At 43.4% G+C, this 27266-nt stretch overlaps 1 protein-coding gene across 1 annotated transcript in view; it reads left to right on the top strand.

Annotated features, from left to right (window-relative positions):
• Positions 1-27266, top strand: part of LOC117559918 (glucosidase 2 subunit beta-like) — a 53955-nt gene that overhangs the window by 5714 nt on the left and 20975 nt on the right. Inside the window, exons 7-10 of the mRNA XM_034236678.1 lie at positions 2800-2863; positions 5571-5649; positions 11716-11802; positions 17848-17899. Coding sequence (XP_034092569.1) covers positions 2800-2863; positions 5571-5649; positions 11716-11802; positions 17848-17899 — 282 coding nt within the window. The remainder of the gene's footprint in view (positions 1-2799; positions 2864-5570; positions 5650-11715; positions 11803-17847; positions 17900-27266) is intronic.

Here is a 27266-nt window from a genome sequence, read left to right as displayed (position 1 = left end):
TATTCTCCCGTTAGCTCCCGGTTAGCTCACATTCAGGGGCGGCGCCAGGGGGGAGCTAGGGGGTGCTGAAGCACCCCCCAGGATTGCCAAAGCACCCCCTAAGCACCCCCAAGAAATATGTTGTTTTTTTTTTTTTTTCGAAAATTATTATTATTATTTTTATTAAATTAAATCAGAAAAATTATTGATTACATCAATGCAAATGTGAAACAAACAAATGTTTGACCAAAAAACATAAAGCCAACACAGGTGATATGATTAGGCCAATGGCCAGCACCCATTAGATTTTTGACCTACCCATAGGCTAAATTACTTTGTGACACTTGAGTGACTTCCTGTTAGCTGGAGCCCCACATTATTTGCTAACAGCAAAGTGACAAATGGATCGTTTTTTAGTCCTTAAACGACCACGTGTGGACACTCAATCAAAACCAACTGAAAGCGAGAGGGATTCTGCACATAATAGGCCTCGTAAGTACAAGTAGCTTACTTCTGGGTCTCTGTGTTTCATTCAAGCTCTGCTCTGTGTGTGTGTGGCACGAGCCATTTTGTGTGCGTGCGCAAGCGAGCGAGAGAGAGAGAGCTCGCGCACCGGTGGGTATCTACCGGAGATCGTTGTGGTTAGCATCTGGTGCTAGCTAGCCAAGCTAATGGATATAAGGAGCTTTTTCAACAACAAGGTGGAGAGAGAACTATCTCCTGTCAGACGGAGAGTCTCAGATAACCTCAGCTCAGGTGAAGTAAAGGACTCTCAGTGTTTAGATAGTTAACTTTAGTCTAGTTATCTCAGTGGGTCTCAAACGGTTTGTTTTAAAAGGGGAGTGATTTGTAAAATATCTATAAAGAAATAGAAAATCTGTTTACAGTTCTGTTTCATATGTATGTTGAGAGATACAGTATATCCATAGATCTCTTCATTTAGCTCTCAAAGTGCACCAGATTGATGCTTTTAACTTCAATATTTAAAAAAAAATCTTCCCACTTGAGGAGGTGCGGTCCACACACCACTTGTAAAAATAGCACTTTACTCCTGCTTACACCTATATGCCGTGAGCTGATTACCGAGCCTTCATTGTAACAGTCGCGGGTACACTGTGTGTGCGTGTGGGGAGTGTTGCAGTAGAAAATTCAACTGTAGTGCTGGTGCATTAATGGGAAACCCTTAATGTTTGAGCACCCTCTATGAAACGTCAAGCTACCCCACAGCACCCCCTAGAGAAAATCTCTGGCGCCGCCACTGCTCACATTGCAGCGGCCGCTCTAAAGTATTCACTGTCCGACTCACACAAGCAGCTGATACATATCCCCAGTTCTCCTTAGCCTAAGTGAATGTGTGTCAGTCTGAATTGACGCTGTTTGGTATCACAACGCTGTTATGAAAGTTTCTCTGGTATAAAATGGGTGATGTTAGCATAGCAACCGAAGCTAAACTGACTACTTGCTATTGCTATCCTATTGTGGCATAAACCGTTTTCTACGGGCACATTTTACCGGCGTATTTTTATTATGATTCTACTTGTGATAGTCGGACACGACAACCTGTGCAGCCCATGTATTGATTCCATCCGATAGCTGCTATAATACAAAACAAAACGTCTGCCTCTCTCCACAATGATCAATAACAGTGAACGGATGGTCAAAGTAAGGTACAAATAAACAGAATCACACGAAGCCTGGTTAGTGTTGCCTGACTTTATAAAGTGTGTTTATAAGCACTACTGCTTGTAGGCAGGCATGACAGTCGACCCATGTTCAGGGGAGGTGGGTTTAGTTTCCTGCACACCTCGACGTAAGAGAGACGTAAGCGATGCCACCTCTTAGCTCCGAAGCTCTTGCCTCTAGACCGACAATTTTTTGGAGCTGGAAGTGAACCGGATTCCGGAGCTAAGAGCCGGCGCCGCTGCGGTGTGAACAGGAAAAACTGGCGCTTTTCAGGCTCCAGCTCCGAGCCGGAGCTGAAAAAGCGCTGGTGTGAAAGGGGCATCAGAGGTCAAGGAATAGACGATAAGAGCAGATTTTTGGATTATCCGACCGCAACCAGGGGCTCTTCCCTTCTCTCCCCTCTTTGTGTTACTGAGTGATGGAGTCCATTAGAAAACATGGCCTCCTTTCTGTCTCCTCACTTATCCACAGGCAACTCTGAAGAGGAGGAGGAAGCCATGGGACATAGCGCTAGGGAATAGATGCAAACACAGCTGAGCTGCCCGTGTGTGCATCTTTCTAAAGTCAATAAAAACCAGCACAGCTTTATAAATATGGATTCACGGCTGCATACACTCAGCACATGCGCAGTGCTGTACCACGGGAAGGAAACATGCTAATTCCACAATTAGCTTTTCTGTAATTAGCACTGAGAGCTAATTGCGGCGGATGTGCAATTAGCATTATGTAGAGTGCTTTTCCCCAGACTGCAGGGCCAATCAGTTAACCCCTTCATATAGTGAGGGAGGGGGGCACACACAAGAGAACTTGGTCTCTATTCACAGAGTCAATCATCAGGGTCACATGCTCTTTAGAGGAGGGAGGGGGTGGGGGAAGAGGGAAATCACTTTGTGAGCAGCCAACTGCAGCACAAAGCCTCCTGATTGCATTCTGGACTCTGACGGGATTTTACTCCTGCACGGCCCACTCACTGCTGATTACAACCCCCCCCCCCCCCAGTTACTTACTTCCTAAATCCATCTGCAGCCCTGTCCTGTTCTCCATCCCCTCCTCTCAGTGAGCATTCAAGAGAGACAGAGCGTTGTGCAGGAGATATTACTGCTGCTAACATTAACTCTGATGTGTTTCCTGTTGCAGGGGTCCGAGGTAAAAACAGTTCAGAGAGCACCTTCCGACTGCTGGACAGCAACAAGGATGGCAGGTAAAGACATGCACGTGTTAAACTGTTAATAAACACAGAGACTTTCAGTGTTTTAGATGTACAGCATTCACTCATTTACCAACACACTTCCATGCCTTAAACTCCTTCATTGGACTGTTGTTAACTTCTGTAACAAAGTGACAGTCACTATGGAACACTCATTGACTATTAGCTAGCCCTCCAACACATTGTACGTGAGTTTCAGACAGAGGGTGAAAAGAGGTGCTGCAGCACAGGCAGTATGAGAAAAATAAAGGGCTTTTTGAACATTCAAGCATGGACACCTGCCACTCTAAATATGAATATGAACCTGAACATGAGCTGGATATATCCTCTTTACACAGACGATCTAAGTGTGTTAATCATTTTGTGTTTAGTGTGTATGGGTGGCACAGGCTGCAGAGAAATCAGAGAGCAGTACACAGATCATGGAGCAGAAAGCAGGTGCTGTATAATGCACACCTACAGTGCCTCAGACAGCATTTCCATTAGGACACACACACACACACACACACACGCACACACACGGTATACACACGTTATACCTTGAGAGGATTCATCACGTTTAATTTCCTCAGCAGTTGGTAGGCTCATATTGCAACCTGTGTGTGTTGCAATATGTGCTGTGTGCTTCACGACATCACAACTTGATGTTTAGAAGCAGTTATCATGCTAAACAGACACAAAATGAGATGAGTGCCCAGAATAAATGAGAGAACAATTATCTGTGAATCTGCGTTAATAATAATAATTACCATTTCAATGGAGTGGATGAAGAGGGGGGGTGTTTAGCTGAGAGTCATTAGAGTCAGATCCAGGAGATAACGAGTCGGCAATGTGCATTCTAATGCAAAGTCTGCAGCTCCTGCATGCACGAGGGTGATTCTTCATCATGGAGGAAACCGGTGATGAACATAAAAAGCTTTATTTAAACACACTCTCTGACACTGAAACAATGGCTTTGCTCAGTCTCAGTCATGAGAATCATATTAATGATTATTTTAAATTGCTCAGTGTAATACATATTCTTTAGGTTCCTGTTCAGGAGCATCACACTGAGTAAACATGACTCAGGGGGTTTGTTTCTGTCATGATTTTAGGTTTGTGTTTAGTTTCCTGTTTTATTTTGAAATGTATTTTCTCATTGTGTCTTGTCTTGTTTTACTTCCTGTGTTTTCCCTCCGTTGCCTGAACTGTGTTCACCTGCTGCCCCTGTGCCCCCCCCCACAGTTGTGTCTTGTCTTTTGGTTACCCTTGTGTGTGTTTAGGCCCCGTCCACACGATATCAGTTGTATCCGCTAACGTTCTCTATCGTATAGATGGTTCGTCCACACGAGGCCGAAACGGAGCCGCGGATACGGAGCCCGAATCCGATACACTTTGATAACGTTGTACCAAAGTGGGTAGGTCTGGGAACGAAACGCTTGCGGCTCCGTGTGTATTTCATTTCCTGTAAACGATGACGCCATAGCCCCGCCTCTCCTCACCCCTGCGTCATTTCTGATGCGTTTCACCAACAACAACAACAATGGAGGATCACAGGGTTGTGTTCGTGCTCCAGACGCTACTGACCATGATACAGATTTTAGTGCAAAATTAAGCTCCTCTACCACAACCATCAGCAACAATAATAATATAATAATAATAATAATAATCGTCATCGGTCTTATTCGCTGCTTTTGGTGTATTTTGTGGCGTAAGTACAGCGCCACTTACAGGCCCAGCATACAGTATGTACTACAGCGTCTCCAGTGTTTTCGAGCGTGGACGGACACGTTTCTTGAGCCGATTTTGTGTGGACGGAAGACTTATTTGAAAACGACTTAGGTTCGTTTTCGTCTCCGTTTCGTCTCCGTGTGACCCTTGTGTTCCATGTTTGTTCCTGGCTGCTTTCCCTGTGATCCATCCTCTTGTCTCCCGGTTTGTGGATGTTTAGTTTTTCTTTGTTGTCAGATTTTTTTTATTAAAGCTCGCTTTTTGTTAAGACTGCTTGATTTCTTATTTTGTACTGCTCTTGGGTCCTGCTGAGGTTTCCCTCATGTGATAAGATAATATTTTCCCATATCTCTCCCTCTGAGAAATCATTCTTTATATGAATGTACCTTTATGGTGTTGTCTATAATTAGCTGCCCTGAAGGAGGTTTTATGGAATTACCTGCTGCTTATTCAATTAAATCTGCATATTTGCCATTAAAACAACTCAAATAACTATATTAACTATCTGGTGGAAATTAAGTCTTTTTAACTTAATTGGACATTATGTTCAGGTTCATATTTGTATTTTGTATAAAGGTCTTTATTTTTCTCTGCCTGTGCTGCAGCACCTCTTTTTGCCCTCCGTCTGAAACCAGAGCCCAGTCTGCTCTGATTTGTTAGCTGGCCGGCTCTGTTGTGATTGGTCAACCGCTTAGAGATGTCCCGCCCTTAAACATATTATAATTATTCTAATGTTTTACAGACCATTTACATGCACAAAAACAGTAAAGGGAAAACCCCAACAAGTTTAAAAAAAGGTTTTCCTTTCATTCACACATCAGTTCCCTTTGAAATACAGTATGTTGTGAGCCTTTAATGTGCTTAAACTGTGAGGATGCTAATATGCTATCAACATTTTATTCAGCTCATCATATGTTTTCACATGCTTAAATTACACTAATTACTGCTGGCACGTTCCTCTCCATGAGCTAACTGTGCTGTTGTGTGTCAGTCTGTCAGTGGAGGAGCTGCAGGAGAAGCTGGTCCTGGTGCAGGAAGAGGAGCTGCTCCTCTCTGAGGAAGAGGCTGTGGTGAGTCTTTCAATTTACACTGCTCTTCTGGGCATTAGTGAAGGTCCTGTCTGACCTCCTGAGCAAGGTTTTTATCCAATGAAGTAAATCGAATAAACCTTTATTCTGTTTGCTGGGGTCATTATGAGAGGCTGAGTTTCTCTGTTGACCGTGTGGTCTTGCTTTGGTTTCTTTTGTTGATTAAACATCGGTAAACTCAAACATTAGTACGGATGTTTATTAAGGAACGAATCACAGCGATGACCAAAATACTCCTGTTGCAACACATACAAATATAAAATCTGACCTTCAAATGGAGAACAACCAAAAAAAGATAGATTATGAAATAATAATTTAATTATATACTGTATCACACATTCCCCATTGTCTTATTGGATTCTTTAATACCATTGGTAAAAAAAAATGTACGAATATACTGTGTGTTGACCTTAAAGGTGGGGTAGGTAATTTGAGAAACCAGCTCAAGTGCGCTAGAATTAGAAAATACACAACCGGAAAAAATCTGCCACTTCCTTACAGAGCCCCTCCTCCAACACACACAAATGCGCACATGACTAATGAAGGCACGAGATAAGTTTGTGCACAGATGGAAGGCTGACAGGCAGGTAGGCCATCCAGTTACTTTAGCTGGGCCGGCTAAAATGATTGGTCGTGCTTTTTACAGTACTACGGCTTCCACAGATGACATTCTTCTTTTATGGATTTTTTGTCAAAGCACTTAAGATATTCATTGCTATCAGGATGTTAAGAGCATTCCATGGAATATAACAAAAAGTGTATCTCGAGCCGGTTTCTCAAACTTACCTACCCCACCTTTAATTCTTTTTTAAAAATTATATTATTATTAATTTTTTTTTTCTTTATAATGCCCTTACATTTCTCAATTTCAATATATGAACATGGATTGGATGTGCCTCTTTCTCATGTCCTGTTATCATGGATTTTTGTGTGTGTGTGTTTTATTTAAAATGAGTTAAGGAAAGATGAATCGAAATCACTTATTGTCATACTGATATTCTGTACAAACTGTGAAGTCCACTGAGACAAATGTAACATTTGTGATATTGGGCTATATAAATAAACATTGATTGATTGACTTCTATTTTGTCAAACCAGAGATAACATTATTTTAATCCCAGAAACTGCCCTTAATTACTTTGACATCATGGGAAGTAGCTGAATTTTTCGAACATGCGAAGAACAAAGCGGGTTTCTGGTACGGATTGGGCAGTGACCATATTTGCCATGAAGCGGGGAAATTAGACAGGAAGTTCCAGGAAGAAGGAACAGGGAGTTACATCATCAGGACGGAGGGCCTTTTGTGCACACAGGAAGGAACACAGTTATTTCCTCATCAGTTTCTAATGTCTGCAGACTCTGATTACACACTCAGGGATGTCTTTTGGCATGCATCTTCCCTTTGTGTCATTTTCACACCTTTTTATTAGTCCCCCCTTTCTGTTTCCGTCCTCTTCAGAAGCTTCTGCCTCCGCACTGAAGGTGGTTTCCTCTTCAGCGGTGCAGATAATTCAGGAACAGAGAGGATTTGATGATGAAAGGAGGAAGTGCTCTTTCAGGGTTATCGTGTGTTCGGTCATTATGGGATACTCCTGCAGGAAGCACATCATCATCACTCACACTAAATCTGCAGAGATCCTTCCTCTCTTAGCATCTCTGGTGTGAGACCCAGTGGGCTGTGGCTATGTGCTGGAGGTTCCCTGATCTCACTGAGTATGGAAGATGTTTTTATTGCAGGATAAATAAAACCTCTGATGGTAATAAGAAGAGAGCACAGTTGGAGAAATGTCACTACTTTTTAATTTAAAAGTATGGATATAAAAAACAACAGTTGCATAAAGAAATATTGCAGTTATATACTATTGTGTATTCCACGTAGCTTCAGAAGAGAAGCCATTCGTTGGAAACAGGAAATGGAGACGATATGTTCGAGGACCACAGCTCTTAAGGATATAACAGACTCTTAATCTTTCGTATCGGGGATGTTTCTGCTTTTATTCAGACTGCTACTGCACTGCAGTTTTGTTCCCTGCTGTGTGTGTGGTGTGCAACACAATCTAGTTAGTTATAGTTATATTGAATCAGTGTGCATGCTTTAAATGCTTATCCTGCAACGCTGCACACAAGCATACCCCTGAGATTTCACCTGCAACTATAAAGAAATAAAGGGAACATGATGGTGGAGTGTGCAGCCTCCAGCAGGGGGCAGCAGGCCTCTAACAGAGCTGATGGGAAACACAAAGTCACATTCACAGGTCATTACGGCTGGGCCAACAGATCCCTCCTGCGGGAGTGGATACTTCTCCTCTGCCTGTTAGAGTATCCTCTCCCTGTCTTGCAGTGCTTCTCGAACACTGTGTGTTCTAAGCAGAGTTTAGGGTCCTCTGTGAATATTTGGAGCAGTGCATGCTCTGACGTCACTGAGAGTAACCCAGGAGTTTGCTATGTGCGGAGCTCAGCTGATTCTCAGTGAAGCTAAGACTGTGGATGTAGGCCATCGTGTTGCATGCTCAGTGCACACTGTAACATCTCGTTAAGATGGAACAATATCTCTTCTGTATTCCAACAACATCATAGTAGTGGCTGCACCTCTCTCCAATAGCATGCATCCCCTTCCTCTCAAAAGCGTATTCATTTTTGCTGGCGGCAGGAGGAGAGGTGGAGGTGGAGACTCTTATGTGTCATGGTTCTTTGATAGGAGAGGCACAACCAATGATTTGAGAGACTTCATTTATTTTAGGCTGCACACCTGACCCTCCTCCTCTCCTCTCCGCTCTCCTCTCTACCCTGTAGCTGTGATTGGATGAGCTGTAATGGAGGCAGTGGGAGGTCAGAGGAGGAGAAGTGAAGAGGCTTCATCTGATCTGCTGCATCCACAGCTGATCTGAAGAGCAGTCTGGAGTATAAAATAGAGATGTGTGTAAACAGACTGTTTGTAGCTCTGACTGCAGCGCTGCTGCTCGACAAGCTGCTCTGACAATCAGCCTTAAAGCAGCTCCAGGCTGTGTGTGTGTTCTTATCAGCTGTAACCACTGCACAAATACTGTTGATGTTCTGAAGCAGCTTTAACAACAGGAACACTGTGTAGAGAGAGTAACCTCCTCTGAGAACGATCATAGATCTGCCGCTGCAGCAGGACAGCCTCTACACACATTTTAAGGGATTATTATTTCGACAAAGTGAATAATCGGCTTATTTCATGAACATGCGTTTCTTGAGTTGGTGTGGGTGCTAGTTAAAGTTAAAGTTGCGGTATTAAAGTTGTAATCCTGTAGATTCAGGCTGCTTCATTTGGAGACATCAGTGGTTACTGGTGGGATCTACCGGTGTGTTTTATAAAGAAGCGAAACTCTGTACCACAGGAGGCACTGTACCAAAGATTGAGTTACTTAAATCAAGATGCAAGTTTTTTTATTTTACACTTCACATTATATGATAATGTCATTATTAACTTGTATCTCTGAAGCATCACATGCTGCACGGCCTTTGTCTTTAGATGCATGTCAGAGTTCAGGTGTATTTCAGCTACAGTGCTCTCCTCTGACCCGACATGTTGTGCAGAACCCAGTGTCCTCTGCTGCCACGCTATGTGTTTCCATGGTGATGGTGGCCTGCAATATTAAAGCTCTCAGAGGCCTGAAACCCACCCCCCCCCCCCCCCCCCCCCCCATCATCATAACAATCTCGGCCATTGACGGTGCCACCGATCGGTCTGCGAGCAGAGGGATGAAACAGGAAACAGAAAGCACCTCCTGTCCGTCATCTCATCTTTATCCCACTGACATTCGCTGGCTCAGACTCATCCTGAGAGAGGAGGAGAGGATGAGACTCACAGATGGCTTCCTGCTTCCTGTCTAGCACCAGATTCAGAGGGGAGAGACGGTTTCCAAATCTGACTCTGAAATATCAGTGCCTCTGTGGAAGAATGACAATCCCTGGATGTTTCCTTGCTATCAATCTGTGCTGACCTGTGGGCGATGAAAGCTTGTGATTGGCAGGTTACTACAGCAGATATTTAAAAAAAAAAAAAAATTTAAAAAGCAGGAAAGCCTGGTGCCATTTCCAAACTTTGTAAAGCTTAGTGTCCCCAGAAGCACACCTTCTATAGTCTCCTCATAAGGACTGTGAGACTGACCGTTGAGCGGCCCGACCAACCAAGCAAGGAGGCAGAGGCAGAGAGTTCACATATATCCCGGTGTGGGCATTTATTTAATCATAGACAAATGACACAGCCTCAATCTGACTGTCCATGTGAACACCATCACCACATCACAAGGATCTCACACACACTACCAGCTACCTAACAGACAGGGAAACAGAGCCTAAATACACACAAACATCTCTCTGTTAGTGCAGTAGTACCGGTGATGTTGTCATCCTCTGGGCGCTCTGCAGAGTGACATTTATTAATGTGCATGTGATGTGCTCCCCTCACTATCTACAGACGCTCATAATTACATTGACATTTAGCTGCGTGATAAGCCCCCCCCCCCCCCCCCCCCCCCCCGGTGGCCTTTCTGAAATGTTCCTGAGGAGAATATAGACTGACGCAGCGCTGAATATCGAACTGTCTCTGCTTTATCTTAAATAAGAACCGTGTTCATTAGCAGACGAGCTGATGATGGGGACGGGGTATCACAGGTTAGATATATATATACACTGGAGATCTGAAGGGTTGTTGTCAGTTGTTTCTGATGTCACATACTGTTGTCTCAAGAAAAAGACTGGAGATGGGAGCGTACGACTTCAAGTGTTTCCTTGCAAGAAAATCACCAATACAATCTCTTTATTTAGTCACAGTAATTACCCTACATCATCCCCTTTTTCACTCTGACTCTATTTGTTGGACCGCTGGGGCCACCATGACTTTTAGTTCTTAGAAATCTAGCAGTGGTTCCAAAGTACACAAACAGCACTCAGGGTAAATTAAGTGACTCTACTCTGAAATGCTTTTAAACTGTTTTGTTAGGTCTGAATTCATCGTTCAGTTAGGAACATGTATTCGTCTTATAATCAGTCTTCAGGGTCTGTGGTCAGCATCAGTTGCTAGTAGGTTGTTAATGTTACTAACTGTACAGGAACTATGTTACCGGTATTGTTTATTGTGTGTGTGAGGCTGCTGGGAAAATGTAATTAGATAACACAGAATGTAGATGTGTTATTTAATATTTACTCTCTCTGCGAGGCAATTTCTGCACTCTGAGAGGAATTACTCTTTCCTCCAGAATAACTGCTGCTCTGAAGTGATGGATGCTATATTTACCTACAAGACGATATTTATATACAGTTTGTTAAAGTTGTTAAAGTACCAGTAATAAAAGATCAAGTCTGAGTGTTGTATCTTGTGGCAGTGAAATGCTGGGTCAGCTCCGAGGATCTGATTCTCCTCCTGCAGTGTCTGTTGGCTTAGCAGCGTGTGTATGTTAGCTTAGCTTCATTGTGCATAGAGTTAAAGGTCAGCCTGCTGAGATACAGCGCCCACTAAACGGCTTCCAGCGGACTCCGTTTCACATGAATACACACCGAGCTGCACCCCCTTCCCTCGGGAGGAGACTGGCGCCTCCACCCGCTACACTTCTATCCCTCACACCTGGCAGGTTCCCTCCTCTTTCTGCAGGAGTTTTTAAGATGAACTTATTATCAGTTGTGTATGGCAGCATGTGAAGAATAAGATTAGTGTGTGTCAGGCTGAGAAGAAAGACACACTTCATGCAAATTGCACCATTACAGAAAACGTATATACATATTTTCTGTATTCAGATGACGTTGAAATGAAACTTACATTTAAAAAAACAACAACATACATTTAATAGAGCTTTCCCGTTTTTAAAACAAGATGAGAGCAGTGGTGTCGTCAGGCCTGAGGCTACAGCTCCGGATGTTTTATGAAAATATAAGACACTCCTCGACACTCAAATGTGTAACCAACATCATGTATCTAACATTCCGTTTTATGTGCATTATATTTGGAATATTGTTAAGTACTTCTTCTGTGCTGTATCTTGTTGGTTATTCATATATTCATTAAACCTCCTCCTCTTCCCCCAGGCTCTAATGGGAGGGGGTCGTCAGATGGACCTGCCCATGTTCCAGCACTCTCTGTGGGACGTCCTAAATACAGAGAACAGGGTGAAGGTGAGCTCCATTCCCTTTTTGTTCAAACACACACCACACACCAGTTGAGGGAATCCGATTTGTATTGGACTGCAGGGTTGCAGAGAGTCTTTCCAGGTTTGAATGATCTGTTAAAAGGTTGGTTTGTTAGTTGGATGGTTCCTTCCCTCTCAGGGACGGGTGGCGCAGTGGTCTGTGCATCCGATCATCAGATCAAGGGGGAGTGCTGGGGAACTCCAGTTCGAAACGCGCTCCTGCCGCCACTGTGTCAGGCCGTTGTGTCCTTGGGCAAGACACTTCACCCGGATTTGCTCCTGTGGGTATTGTCCACAGTACATGTATAATACTAATGTGTACCTGTAAAAGCGCCTCGATGTCTTCGAGGCGTGAAGATGGACGGTGTGGCGCAGTGCGCTGTGCAATGATCATCAGATCAAGGGGTGAAACCCGCCGCTGCTGCGTCTGTAAAGCCGGTGTGTCCTTGGGCAAGACACTTCACCTGAACTTGCTCCTGTGGGTATTGTCCACAGTATCTGACCATTGCATGTATCATATATGTGTAATGTGTGTATATGTAAAAGCGCTTTGAGTCATTGATAAAGCGCTATAATAAATGTAAGGAATTATTATTATTATGTGTTGGTGCAGGATCATGGTGAAGGCCCCTATTTTTTGTATACGTTCCCTCAGTGCAGCAGCATCTCTATAGATGTGGTTCAGTTTTCAGGACAGCTGGTGGTTGCCCAAAGTTTCCTATGTTAGTGATGATTGCAGCTCTTCTGTTCATTGACCTAAAAGCTTTTTGATATGTCCGATTATAGGTCACCTATTATGCGAAATCTTCTTTTATACATCAACATGTGTTCCCTCTGTGTAAAGAGATTCTGAAAGTTTCAGGAAAAAAGATTCTCTCTCTTTTTGTCCTGATCTATTTATATAAAAACCTGTCTGAAAATGAGCTGATCAGATTTTGGCCACTTGTTTTTTGGCTTGTGTAACCAGTAGCCAATAACCAACCAAGGTAGCACCTTTAAGTGAATCTCCTCCATTGTGTTATTCTTAACCAAATATCTCTCAGAGGGGCGTAGGGAGGGGCTCCTTATTTTCATCTAAAGTAACAGACAGAGAATCAGCACTTTGGAATCAGGGCTGAAACAGAGGGGATTATGGGATGCTGCAAAGATCTGTTTGGTGTTTCAGCCAATCAGAGACAGGTTCTGCATATATCTGAGACCTATAATATATTGATGAAAAAGCGTATAATAGGGGACCTTTAATCCTTACTTTATTACCTGCAGTACATTGACACCTTCCCTCTCATTTTGTTTCAAACGCCTCCGATGTTTCATCACTGTGTGCAGGAACAATGTAAGACGAGAGAAATCCTTTTTGATGAATAGGTAAGAAAAGAACTGAGATGTACTGCAGTCGCTGGTCCTCGATCCTCCCTGTGATCAGATGTATTCTGACACACAGATCAGCCTCTAACACCTCTCTCTAAAGTGTTTTAATTCATAGACAGATACAAATATTCCTGAGGTTCATAAAGCTCCTGTTTTCATCTGAAGCCTGGAGAAAATGTCCGTCTGCTTAGCCGAGGCGAGCGGCGGCAGATAGCATCCTCTCATTTCCTCTGTCCAGATAAAGAGGAAGAGGAGCAGAGTTATGGAGTTCCTTCATCAGCTCATATAACCCGCTGTGAGATAACATTCGCATAGACAAACACCGATTAGATTTCACCGTCCCGCTTATCTTACTGCTGCTGCATCCCTGAAATATAAAGCAAGGATGCAAAACAAACACTTGGGGTCTCCGCATTTGTCCCCCCATCATTCCGAAGACTCATTTCTTCCTTCTCCAGGTATGTCCAAAGCGTCCACACAAAAAATAAATCATAAAATCATCTTAGTTAAAAACAAAATGTACACAAATTACAGTAAAAGTTGTACAATAGTACAATACTCATGAGGTAAAGTTCTTTCCAAAGCCAAATTTCTCCAAGGTGTGAAAAAGATACCTCCACTCCACACGATCAAATGCCTTTTCTGCATCTAAAGATATCACAGCTTCAGGTACAGAATTTGCGGAAGGCTGGTAGATTAAAAAGTCGTCTTAAGTTAAAAAATGAATGCCTATTTTTGATGAAGCCGGTTTGATCGGGAGAGATAATTGTTGGTAACACGGTTTCCAAATGTAAAGCAAGCATTTGTATTATACAGTCATTTAAAATCCACACTTGGATTTGGGTAGATAGCCCCCATTGTTCTGTGACCTGTCAATCATCAAACCGGGGGTCATATCACTTCATTATGTGTTCATTTGTAACCGAAGTTGTACCCATGGATGTATAAAGAGTAGTTCTACCGTAAGTTATTCTCCGTGGGGACTTCCGGCAACAATCTTGATTCTGATTGGCCAGAAGACTCGAAAAAGAATCAGCAAATATGTTTTATTGAGAAGATGATCACTACGTGACAGAAGTTTGCTAAACCGCTTATGGTCTCCGGTACTTCCAGTCCAACACCTACTGCGTTAGAAAATCGGGCCTTCAACATTTTTTTTTTCAATTTTCTTTTCTTCACTCTCACATCTCGAAATGGGTCCCACCAGTTGAGAACCACTGATTTAAACAACATACTTGATTAGAACAACAAGTAAAGGCCAACAGCATAAGAGTGAAATGACATTTAAGTAAAATCAGAATTAGTTTCAAAAGTGTCATCAAGCCCTATATAATGACATTTCACAGGCTTTTCTCTATGCATTTAAATTAATTAAAGCAGTCATGAAAACAGTAATGTCCAGCTATGTCACTTCCTGTTCCTGGATGTTATTTCACATCAGGACTCAGATAAAGTGCATGATGTTTGAAAAGAACACAACAAGCTATATTAGGTTCTACATATCCATAAATCCGTCTGATAAGATGATCAGTTTGAGCTGAGCTAGCATCACTGAAACTCTCACTCTATATATCTACAGTTAATCGTCTCTGTGAGAGAGGAGGAATGTGGAGCAACAGACACACACACACACACACACACACACACACACACACACTGATCATGTGAAGATGTGACACATTAAATATTAAGAATAAATAAGATGTGCTGCAGAGGGAGGGAGCTTTCATGAATATAGGTCTGTAAGTGTTACATAAGTTAACATCAGCTCCTGTGATGTGATGTGCAGAGCGTCATTTATTCTGATTAGTACTGCGTTTAAAGACCCATCTCTGCAGAGAGGGGGCTGCTGCTGGGGAGCAGAATGCAGTCTGTTTGATGATTAAACTCAGAAATATCTGCTTGTCAATTAATTAGACGCTTCCTGGGCTCTCGGTGGACAAATACCCATGATGCACATGTGTGGAAGTAATCAGAGTACAGCTCCTTCAAAGAGAGACGCTGTTTCCTGTGCTGCTTTCTAAACTGCCGCTGGAGGCTTTCCTTCTCAGGAACATCACAGGGAGTAATGCCTCCGTTACTCCTGCCGCTCTCAGTCCGTCAGTACAGAGGAGGCACTTCCTGTTCACTTCCTGTTGTTGGGATGCTGAGGGTTTCTTCTTCTTCAAGAAAAATCAGACCTATCGGCACAACTTTCTCAGCTTTCCATTGATCTGCAGATCAGATGGTTGGTCTGTGATGGGGAACAAATACTGTACAGCTTAGCTAGTTGCTGATGGTTAACTAGCCCTGCTGTTTTTTTCTCATTCCAGCAGCGTTCCCTCATCACCTTCATGAAAACTTCATTTGAATTGAATTTTCTTATTTCTCTGGGTTTTGTGCTGAATCCTCTCGCTGTGTCCCTTTCTGTAGTACCACTCTAATTCAAGATTATAAGGCTTTACAGTCGTTTTCACAGTAGCTACAGTGCATCTTATCGTACCGTATGAAACCGCGTCATCTCTTGTTGTATCAAATCGAATCATGTTGTATCAGGTCGTGACGTACCGTATTATACCCATCGTATTGTATAGCTTACTGTATTGTATCGTACTGTCTGTATATCGTATCTAGTCTTATATCGCATCCTATCGCCTTGTCTCGACCATTTCCTATCGATCATATCTGATCTAATATTGTAATGAACAATGTTGTGTCATGTAAAACTGTTACTGTTCGTCTAAAGACTACATCCTGGAAGTCCCGAGAGTAAAGCACACTTGCATCAGTCAAGGGGTTGGGCGATGGATAATTTTCTTAAGGTTTATTTTCTTTGAATCTCAGAGAAGTGTTTTCACTTTCGGTAACACCGCTCACTTCCTGTGATGAAAAAATGTTTGAATCCTTGCTTCATGAACCCTCTTGGGAAATTTTTTCTCATTTTACATTTTCTAACAGAAAATGCCTACAAGCGTCAACAACAGAACAAAGCACACTCAGCTGCAGATACATCTCAATATTTAGATATCCAGTAAATCAGTATTGTACCAAAATACTAGAATTTAACTTAAAAAATGATGAATACAAGTAAAATTAATATTTTATGGAAAGTGCATTATGGAATGGGGCATAGGTTATTGTTTTATTAGATTAATATTACTTCCTGGAGTCGTGCGTTGTATGGGACACAGGCAATTATCTTAAAACTTAGGTTGTTAAAATAGATTAATACATTCCTAATGGTGACAAACATGGTTAATTCCAATTGTCAAATATACACACTGCGGGATTTGATCACCCCGACAGGGCCCTCCTCCTGGGGTGAGAGTGTCTTGTGATAATGGCCGAAACACTCGATGAGCCCGAGGTCCATAACTGATGATGTGTCAAAAAAATGAATCAATCATTTATGAATTTAAAAATATAAAAATAAAATAATTTATGAATTTAAAAAATATTTAAGATATTAAAAGTAAATGAAAAATCAAGATTATGATTAAAATAAATAAATCCTTTAAATGTGGTGCCTGCTGACCGCTGTTCTTTACGCTTGGTTTTAACCCTAGTCTACAGGGAAAGCACTTTGGAGTGCATATTCCTGTTTCTCACTTCTTATTTTTCACCTTTTTTCCAACTATTTCAGGAGAGTGCATGTACGTAGTTGCGTTGTGCCTCTTCACTTTTACTCTCCAGGGGTCAGAGTTCATATGGTGAGGGATTCCATTGGCGGTATGCGCCGGCCTGTGCCTTTACCGTGGACTTCTGGTAGAACTGCTCGGGTCTTGATAGATTGAGTGGGGAAGTTCATGAGATCTTTCTAGATAGTAGAAAATTCTAGAAAGATCTCATGAACTGGAAACAGGAATATGCACTCCAAAGTGCTTTCCCTGTAGACTAGGGTAACCTTTAAGACCAAGCGTAAAGAACAACGGTCAGCAGGCACCACGTTTAAAGAATTTATTTATTTTAATCAAATTTTAATCCCAATCTTGATTTTTCATTTACTTTTAATATTTTAAATATTTTTTTAAATTATTAAATTATTGAATTTTTCATTTAATATTTTAAATATTTTTTTAATTCATAAATTATTGATTCATTTTTTTGACACATCAACAGTTGTGGACCTCGGGCTCATCGAGTGTTTCGGCCATTATCACAAGACACCCCAGGAGGGCCCTGTCGGGGTGATCAAATCCCGCAGTGTGTATATTTGACAATTGGAATTAACCAAGTTTGTCACCATTAGGAATGTATTAATCTATTTTAACAACCTACGTTTTAAGATAATTGCCTGTGTCCCATACAACGCACGACTCCAGGAAGTAATATTAATCTAATAAAACAATAACCTATGCCCCATTCTATAATGCACTTTCCATAAAATATTAATTTTACAATTTACTGCCGAAGGTGTGTGTGCTGCCTGTTTCCCCCCGTGACTGAAGCTGAAGCATGTATTCTTCATCAGTCTTCATCATTAAACATGTGTAAAGCTCCTGAGAGCCTCACAGTCACTGAGGAGCTCCTGATCCAACATCAAGAGAGTCTGCTAGGAGCTGCTTACTATCGCTCTGTCTCACACACACACACACACACACACACACACACACACACACACACACACACACATGCTCTGTACCCCTTCAGGTGATCAGTGTGTATGTGTTTCCTCTCTCTGCAGATCAGAGGCATTGTGGATGCTGAGGATCCTCACCTGAAGGCTGCAGACACAGGTCAGTTACACACACACACACACACACACACACACACACACACACACACACACACACACACACACACACACACACACACACACACACACCATAAAGTTGCTTCATGTCATGAGGTAGGTGCTTCACAGTGCCGATGTAAACTTGTCTGCTTGAAATGCACATGCAGTAGTTTCTATAAAATATATATATATTGTGAATACCTAGAAGTTGTGTGTGAATATCAAAACAGATTGTCCGTGCATGAGAGTGTGTGTTTTCCTGTGGCTATGGTTCTCTTTGAGTGTAGACGTGTGTGTGTGTGTTTGTTTTGAAGGTGATGAAGCTAGTTTATGCCCCTTCACACACAGCGAGCACATTATCCAGCTGCTACAGGAGACAGGCTTTTTGGCCACGTAAAGTGTGTGTCTTTGTGTGTTCCCCGTCACCCTGCAGCTCCACATCTACATCTACCACACACACTGAATTAAGAAGAGTGTGTTTAATTTGTACAGAAGTTTAGAGCCTGTCTGTTAGCATGCTCCCAACAGAGTGTGTGTGTGTGTGTGTGTGTGTGTGTGTGTGTGTGTGTGTGTGTGTGTGTGTGTGTGTGTGTGTGTGTGTGTGTGTGTGTGTGTGTGTGTGTGTGTGTGTGTGTGTGTGTGTGTGTGTGTGTGTGTGTGTGTGTGTGTGTGTGTGTGTGTGTGTGTGTGTGTGTGAACAGATGGTCCCCTGCATCAGAAGTGTTTTATTTCCCAGTGGAAGCAGATATGTCAGAAATAAGTGTGCAGCATTAGTCATTTGGAATATTCATGCCCCCCCGACCAGCGCTTCCTCTGCAGCCAAAACACACCAGCCCTGCTCTCTCGGGTGGGGGTGGTGAGGCCTACATGCAGCGTTAATGGAGGCATCTTCTTTAGCGCCAGGATGTAATTAAAGATCTACTTAAACCTTAGCTACCTGTCTAACAAGCTAGCAAATGTTAGCTATCTAGCGAGCTGTTGCCAAATTGGTGGCTCTCTTATTTAAACATATTTAATATTTAACCCCTAAAATATTTTGTATTTGCAGTGTGGACCTGTGTCTACTATTCAGACAGTGAGTCATTATGAAATCATTGTTGACGTGTTTTTGTAAGCAGACTGGACACTGAAATGTATACTTTTGGTTAAAGTAATCACATATTAATCAAGATTGTTATTTTATTGCCTGAAAAACTGTTCTTTTGGCAAGTGCAGATTAATAAAGCTGGAGGCACTATGCTAATTAATAGCAATCACACTTTAACCAGAAGTACCAACACATAATATGGCAATGTGCAAGTGCCGTAGGGATAGGGAGATGCTGCCTTCAGGGTCCAACAAAGAAATTCGGCAGCTCTGTATTTGGCAATGGGGCCCTCCTCTTGCGGAAACTTGAATTGGAGCAGCCGTTTCTCCTCTCTTTGGCATGAGGGATCATGATCGGGGTTAATTCATGGAAGCATGTGGTGAAGAAGGGAGGAGGAAGACAAGCGAACAGCAGAGCGCTGCTTATCGCACAAATGCAAAAATGATTTATTCAGAAATATGTAAATCCAACAATCACTGTGGCTTGTTTACTGAGGGGAGCTGCTGATTCAGAGTCTGAGAGAGAAACCATCCTCAGACAGCAGCAGATATAAGCTGCAGGAATAGAAGAAGACTTATAGTTTCATTAAATATTCTGAGGAGTCTGATGTGGAGAGTGTACAGACCAAAATATTGAAGTCTCAAAAACAGACTTGTAATATTGTTAAGGAAAGTCCTTCTGCTTGTGTTGGACAGATTTGATCATTCCTCTTTAGTTGGAAAAAGGATTTTGACAGTGTGCATTATTATCATTTTCAACTGAGTTACAGCCGCAAAGTAAAAGGCAAAAGTAACAAAAAGAAAAGTGTTTATTTATCAACTTGTACTCAGAAATACTGTCTCTCGTCATATAAAGCAGCTCATTGAATATTAACCTGTACTGATTTCCTCTGTTGGACATGTGGTTGCAACAATGTGTCCTGTAAATAACCCAAGCTCCTCTCCCTGTGTGTGTGTGATGTTAATCTGCAGCAGTTGTACGCATTGCTGCTGTTTCTGCAGCGCGATGTGGGTGGTCAGCAGCATCAGGCTGTGAGAGGGGGCTCTGCTGCAGCGGGAGATCACATCCTGCCCCAACAGATAAATGACTTTACTCTGACCTCGCTGCTCGCTGGCACAACAAACAACTCTGCAGGAGGCAGGAGCTGGAAATATCTCATATATAAACGCTACTGTCTGCTGCTGGATATTTCAAATGTTTGGTGAGCGAAAGCAGCGGGAAGGAGTGTGTTGATGGAGCAGGTCTGCGAGGTAGTAGGGGGGCCGGGTGATGGAGGGCTTTGTAAGTGAGGAGGAGGAGGATTTTGAAATGGATGTGTTGGGCAACAGGGAGCCAGTGCAGGTTCTGCAGCACAGGGGTGATGAAGTCCCGAGAGCGGGTGAGGAGAAGGCGGCAGAGTTTTGAATATACTTGAATTTATTGGAGAGTTTGGATAGTGTACCAGACAGGAAGCTGCTGCAGTTTGTCCAGTCTGGATGAGGGCCTTAAACAAGGCCTAGGGGCACACCTGACCCCTGATTTATCCCAATGTTTCGACGTTGAACATTTTTCTTTGCAAACTTATATTACGGTCATGCAGCTTGAGATAATGCAGACATTTGTAGCGCCGATATATCCAATGCTAAAACTACCCACACTCATAGCACTGCAGAGAAGAGAGGTTTGATTTGAGGTAGATTAAGTTCTGAGAATGAGATGAGCACACATTTAGAAAGTGTTGTTCATTTAGGATGTACATTAAGCTCTACATGTAAACAGTATTTAGTGATGATCTACTGAGTGTGTATCTGCAGTGTGAGTACAGTGACATTTACAGAGCGATTTCCTCTCTGCCGTGGATCAGTGTACCGTGCAGCCATGACTCTGTAATCCCGTTTTAATTAGAGCGACGCGGCCCGGCTTCCCGCGGCGACGCCACTCTGGCAACGAATCAATCACCAAGGCAGCGGTTACCGCGGCAACCAGGCGACCGACCGTCTGAGCGTTGAGTGATTGCCGGTGTGTGTCTGTGTGTGGAGTTTTTATCTCCCCTCACACATATCCACAGAGTTAATTAAAATACATGAAATAAATCTGAATGTGAGCAGAAATGAAACATGCAGGACAAATTGAATCACACGTTATCTAGTGATGGATGTGTGAGGGCTGTGATTTGAAGACAAACACACACAAGCTCCTGTCTCTAGCTCTAGAAGGCCGGATATTTAAAGATCCTCTCCTGTTATAGACTGAATCTCAAACAATTCCCCTTTGTTTATCAAAATAACACATTTACAATAAATCCCATCATGCCTCAGGTGTTGCGATGCATCATTCAGGATGTGTGTAATTATGAATTTGCAAATGTAAATAATCTAAGGAAGATGTCGGATATTGCTGTGTCCCAGGATTATTACCGTAGCAGTGTCAGGCTTCAAGTTTTTGGGAATAATATGAAAACAATTATCTGGAAAATATCTAATGCAAATCAGATTTTTCTCTGGAAGTTTGGCATTATTACTTTTTCTCTAACTTTTGTTGCGCTGTTTCCGCAGTAGCATTATGCTAATTTAAGGCCTGTCCTGTTAGCTGATCATTTCCTTAGGTTTGAAATCCTGTCGGTCGGTTTTCCTGAAATACCACGCATATAAAATCATGACTAAGCTGTAAACACAAACAAAGGTCAGCACACAGATGTTAACTAAGTGTTCAGCAGCAGAGCGCCCTGAAGGCCCCCCTTTATGCTTGATCAGAAAACACACACTGTTAGTGAAACTATGTGGGAACAACGCTCAGGGTTTATTAGAGCAGACAGTGATTTAAATTCAGTCTCTCACTATGAGGAGATCTATGTACCTGTACCTCACCTTTCTGTCTATTAGCTAATATTATACATTCATCTCTGCAGCCACATTTTAAAGGGGCCTTATTATGTTTTAAAGCAGGGGTGTAAACTCAATTTCATCGCGGGCCACATTAGCATCATGTTTGCACTCAAAGGGCCGGTTGTAACTTTTAAGACTATATAAAAATACATATATAAATATGTCATATAATAATGTATTATATGACATTATTGCTTCTGAATTGGATTATTATCGGATAGGTAATAACTAACTACGTCTGAAAGCAGAAGTCCAGGGCAAATAATTACAAGTCTCTTCATGTCACAAAATTAGATGCATTGTGGGACATGTAGTTTATGGGCAATGTGCTTCTGTAAATCGATATGTATAATAAACGTATTATATTCTTTGCAAGCTCTTGCGGGCCACATCAAATGAAGTCCCGGGCCGGATTTGGCCCCCGGGCCTTGAGTTTGACACCCCTGTTTTAAAGGTTCATATTTGTTTTCCTTGACCGGCTCTGTTGTCTGCCTTTGCAGACCATTAACATGCACACACACCTATAGAACACACTACAGGTTTAATCCATTCCCTTGGAAATATGTTGTGAGCCTGAGAGAAACTCCCTCTGGAGGAAACTTTTGTTTTTTTAACCAGAAACTTTCAGCAGCTTTTACTTTTCTAACTGTTTCCTTGAAAGCAAGTTCCAGCCGCTCGGCCAGGATAAGCCTTCCCCCTGTATCCCTGTTCTGGTCTGAGATGGGGCTCAGGTTGTCCGTCTGGCAGCAGCTCTGTGAGGATCCACTGGGATCACTGCTTCTTCCTCTGCTGCCTTCACTGTCTCTCCAATTAAAAGTTACACAGAGGAACAGATGGAGGCTGATGGAGGCAGCTTTTTCTTCCGCTGCTGCACTGTCAGCGCAGACACCACTGCGTGTGTGTGTGTGTGTTCTGAAGTGCTTTTCAGTTGGTGATACAGAGCTTTTAGACAAATCCTCAAACTCTGCTCCGCACTTGTCTGCACGTTTCTAATGTTAACATGAACGCAGCGACACCGTGCTTCCTGTTTCACTGCAGGAAAGCTGTGATGCTGTCCATATTTAAGAGAACCATGCCAACTGAAATATTATTGCGCTGCTTCCATACTGTTATCTATTAAAATATGAAGCAAGTCTGCAACACTGTCTTACATATGAAGTATTTGTGATAAGCCGACACGAGAAATGATTGTGCAGACCCCCCCGAACATGTCCTGATGTAGTTTATTTTCAGAGCGGCTGACACAGTGAGGGGGATCAGAGGAACGGCATGTCAGCTTTACTCCTCGCCGAAGCATGTTAGCCCGCATGCTAAGTGCAGCTGACAGGTAAATCTCAGCGCGGAGTTTCTGCTGCTCTCATGCTTCCTGCTGAAAGTGTTCCTTTCTGTGTACGTACAGCCGTCATATCTCCCGAGACCACAAGACTGCAGCTCAGGCAAAATATAGAAAGCAACTTAAAGGACGCTAAGAGCTAATCTTATCAAACAGACGAAGAAGAGGAGAGGAGGAAGAGAGCATTGTGTTACTGCAGAATCACAGCCTGCAGAGAAACACCAGCAGACTTTATTCCTCTGCTTTAGTCGAAACGATGTCAGGGTTCAGTTTGCAATACTCCTAAAGACTGACCATCACTGAATCATTTCCAGAAGAGAAACGAGGTGGCAGAGATCAGGTGTGTGTGTGTGTGGTGTGTGTGTGTGTGTGGTGTGTGTGTGTGTGTGTGTGTGCTGTGTGTGGTGTGTGTGTGTGTGTGTGTGTGTGTGTGTGTGTGTGTGTGTGTGTGGTGTGTGTGTGTGTGTGTGTGTGTGTGTGTGTGTGTGTGTGTGTGTGTGTGTGTGTGTGTGTGTGTGTGTGTGTGTGTGTGTGTGTGTGTGTGTGTGTGTGTGTGTGTGTGTGTGTGTGTGTGTGTGTGTGTGTGTGTGTGTGTGTGTGTGTGTGTGTGTGTGTGTGTGTGTGTGTGTGTGTGACATGGGGCTGTTGGGCAGAACCTACACTGCATCTTTAACAATTTGATCTAAACAAATAATAGTTGTTATTAACGGAAGAACTTGCACATAAGCAGTTGGACAGGAAGTGGGAAAAGGGGCGGGCTACATAAGGAGAATAACTGTCAGTCAGTCCACCACTACAGCATGAATTTATTATCATTATGCGTTTGTCTGTTTTCACGACTCTTCTCAGCAATATCAGTAAAGTGATTTCTCCTCTTGTCTCCTTTGAAGGGAAATGACAGAGCTCCGTGTTTTTGCTCTTTCCTTTTGGGGTGTGTGTTATAAATCACACATGCGTGTGTGTGACTGTGGAGAAGGAAACCATCTGGGATTGTGTTTGTGTTGAGCAAAGTGCCACGGCTCCTCTCACAGCTCCTCCTGGCATCCTGTGGACTAATGCAGAGCTAAATGTGGAGCTGAGGAGAGGAAATGGCATGTGACGCTCACAGAGCTACTCACGGTGCTAATAGATAACCCCCCCCCCCCCACACACACACACACACACACGCTCAGATTGTTAGGGCACCTGTCAGCCTCTGTTATAATTACCCAGTGGACGTCTGAATAACTTCCATCAGGAGCAGGGCTGTAGCTCCAGCTTTATATACAGTATTATTTAGAGCACAAAGCACTGCACTTAACACACACACACACACTCTCCTTTAGGGATCAAGGTGGTTGCAAAGATTGTGTGTGTGTGTCCTGCAGTTATGTCACAACTTGTCTCTCACTTTTGGTTCTCTTCTCCTTCTTTCCTCCCGATTACACCGATGCACTGCCGAGATCTAGGCCAACACACACACACACACACACACACACACACACACACGGTCAGCAGGCTCACTACCAGCCCCCCCCCCCCTTCGGTAGCTGGTGGAGGTCACAGCTGATCACCCCCTGTCTGATGTCACTGAGCTGACATCAGACAGTCAATGACGATCAGTTTAGCTGACACACACACACACATACACGATCACCGCCTCTGTTGGTACCCCTCTTTACTTTATGTGTCTCAGCATGTTACTCTGTGTGTGTGTGTGTGTGTGTGTGTGTGTGTGTGTGTGTGTGTGTGTGTGTGTGTGTGTGTGTGTGTGTGTGTGTGTGTGTGTGTGTGTGTGTGTGTGTGTGTGTGTGTGTGTTGTGTGTGTGTGTGTGTGTGTGTGTGTGTGTGTGTGTGTGTGTGTGTGTGTGTGTGTGTGTGTGTGTGTGTGTGTGTGTGTGTGTGTGTGTGTGTGTGTGTGTGTGTGTGTGTGTGTGTGTGTGTGTGTGTGTGTGTGTGTGTGTCCAGTGTTTTCTTATGGGAGGCCGTCTAGCTCACAACTCATACTTGGTCTTACAAACAATATCAGAATCTCACACATACACCATTAAACTCTTTTATACATATTGCTAAACACTTTTACACGCACAATCATACTCTCTTTCACACACTTTTGTCTGGGCCATAAATCAAACTGTATTTTCTTAGAAACACTGTTATTCCCACTTACATACAACATCATACTACAATATAATACTCTAGTAGTGTATGCAAGATAGAACACTTTGTGTGTGAGAGAGAATGATGGTGTATGTGAAAGACAATGCAGGGTTGCAGTCAAATACTCCGTTTCTCTTAGGAACCTTCCTAACGGAGTGAAATGACCCGGAAGTCCCTCAGTGGCAGCCATGATAAGAGCCGTTCCAATTCTCTAAATGAAAGGAAAGGAAGTTTCAAACTTCCTTTATAACCTCCTTTAGCTTAGGAACCACTGGACCTCCCTAACCGAAAGGAGAGCAGAAAATGCTGCCCCACATGAGTTGTGAGCTAGACGGCCTCTCATATTTTCTCAGTACACATGATAATAAAGATGTTCAGACACATGTGGTGTAAGAGGAAATACTGCATGTAGAGAAGAGTCTGAATATGATCTGTTGTTGACGTAGTGTGTTCTGTTGGTGCTGTCCGTGGTGCTGATGGAGGCTGTCTGTGGTGCTGATGGAGGCTGTATGGTGGAGATGGAGGCTGTCTGTGGTGCTGATAGAGGCTGTCTGTGGTGCTGATAGAGGCTGTATGGTGGAGATGGAGGCTGTCTGTGGTGCTGATGGAGGCTGTATGGTGGAGATGGAGGCTGTCTGTGGTGCTGATAGAGGCTGTCTGTGGTGCTGATGGAGGCTGTATGGTGGAGATGGAGGCTGTCTGTGGTGCTGATAGAGGCTGTATGGTGGAGATGGAGGCTGTCTGTGGTGCTGATAGAGGCTGTCTGTGGTGCTGATGGAGGCTGTATGGTGGAGATGGAGGCTGTCTGTGGTGCTGATAGAGGCTGTATGGTGGAGATGGAGGCTGTCCGTGGTGCTGATGGAGGCTGTATGGTGGAGATGGAGGCTGTCTGTGGTGCTGATAGAGGCTGTCTGTGGTGCTGATGGAGGCTGTATGGTGGAGATGGAGGCTGTCTGTGGTGCTGATGGAGGCTGTATGGTGGAGATGGAGGCTGTCTGTGGTGCTGATAGAGGCTGTCTGTGGTGCTGATAGAGGCTGTATGGTGCTGATGGAGGCTGTCTGTGGTGCTGATGGAGGCTGTATGGTGGAGATGGAGGCTGTCTGTGGTGCTGATAGAGGCTGTCTGTGGTGCTGATAGAGGCTGTATGGTGGAGATGGAGGCTGTCTGTGGTGCTGATGGAGGCTGTATGGTGGAGATGGAGGCTGTCTGTGGTGCTGATAGAGGCTGTATGGTGGAGATGGAGGCTGTCCGTGGTGCTGATAGAGGCTGTCTGTGGTGGAGATGGAGGCTGTCTGTGGTGCTGATGGAGGCTGTATGGTGGAGATGGAGGCTGTCTGTGGTGCTGATAGAGGCTGTCTGTGGTGCTGATAGAGGCTGTCTGTGGTGCTGATGGAGGCTGTATGGTGGAGATGGAGGCTGTCTGTGGTGCTGATAGAGGCTGTATGGTGGAGATGGAGGCTGTCCGTGGTGCTGATAGAGGCTGTCTGTGGTGGAGATGGAGGCTGTCCGTGGTGCTGATGGATGGCATGAAACACACATTTAACCAAGCTAAAAGTCCATATAATCAAGTTTGTACTTAGATAAAGAGTAATGTGCTTATCTGAGTGAGAGTAAAGCTGTTGTGTCCTCCATGCAAACACAGTCACAGTCCAGCCACTTATTTCTGTCTCTGTGGGTGTTTCGGCTTTAAGCAGCTCTAAACAAATTATCCCTGTACATATGGGCTGTGTGAAGCCTCCTCACTTTGATCTGATGCACAGAGATTCACATCTAAAGATATGAGGGTGATGCTTAGAATAGAAAACATATAACAGCCGCGTGAGAGATATCTGCCAACAAGAATCTACTTTATTTCAACATTAGTGGGCACAGGGGGTGTGCAACAAGCCCCCAAGAGATGCGACGGGCATTGAAGCAATTTTTGGTATAGGCCAAATATTTAAA

Source organism: Gymnodraco acuticeps, unplaced genomic scaffold, assembly GCF_902827175.1.
Source record: "Gymnodraco acuticeps unplaced genomic scaffold, fGymAcu1.1, whole genome shotgun sequence".
In the NCBI taxonomy this organism is placed as follows: domain Eukaryota; kingdom Metazoa; phylum Chordata; class Actinopteri; order Perciformes; family Bathydraconidae; genus Gymnodraco; species Gymnodraco acuticeps.
This window is presented reverse-complemented; position numbering and strand designations above follow the sequence as displayed.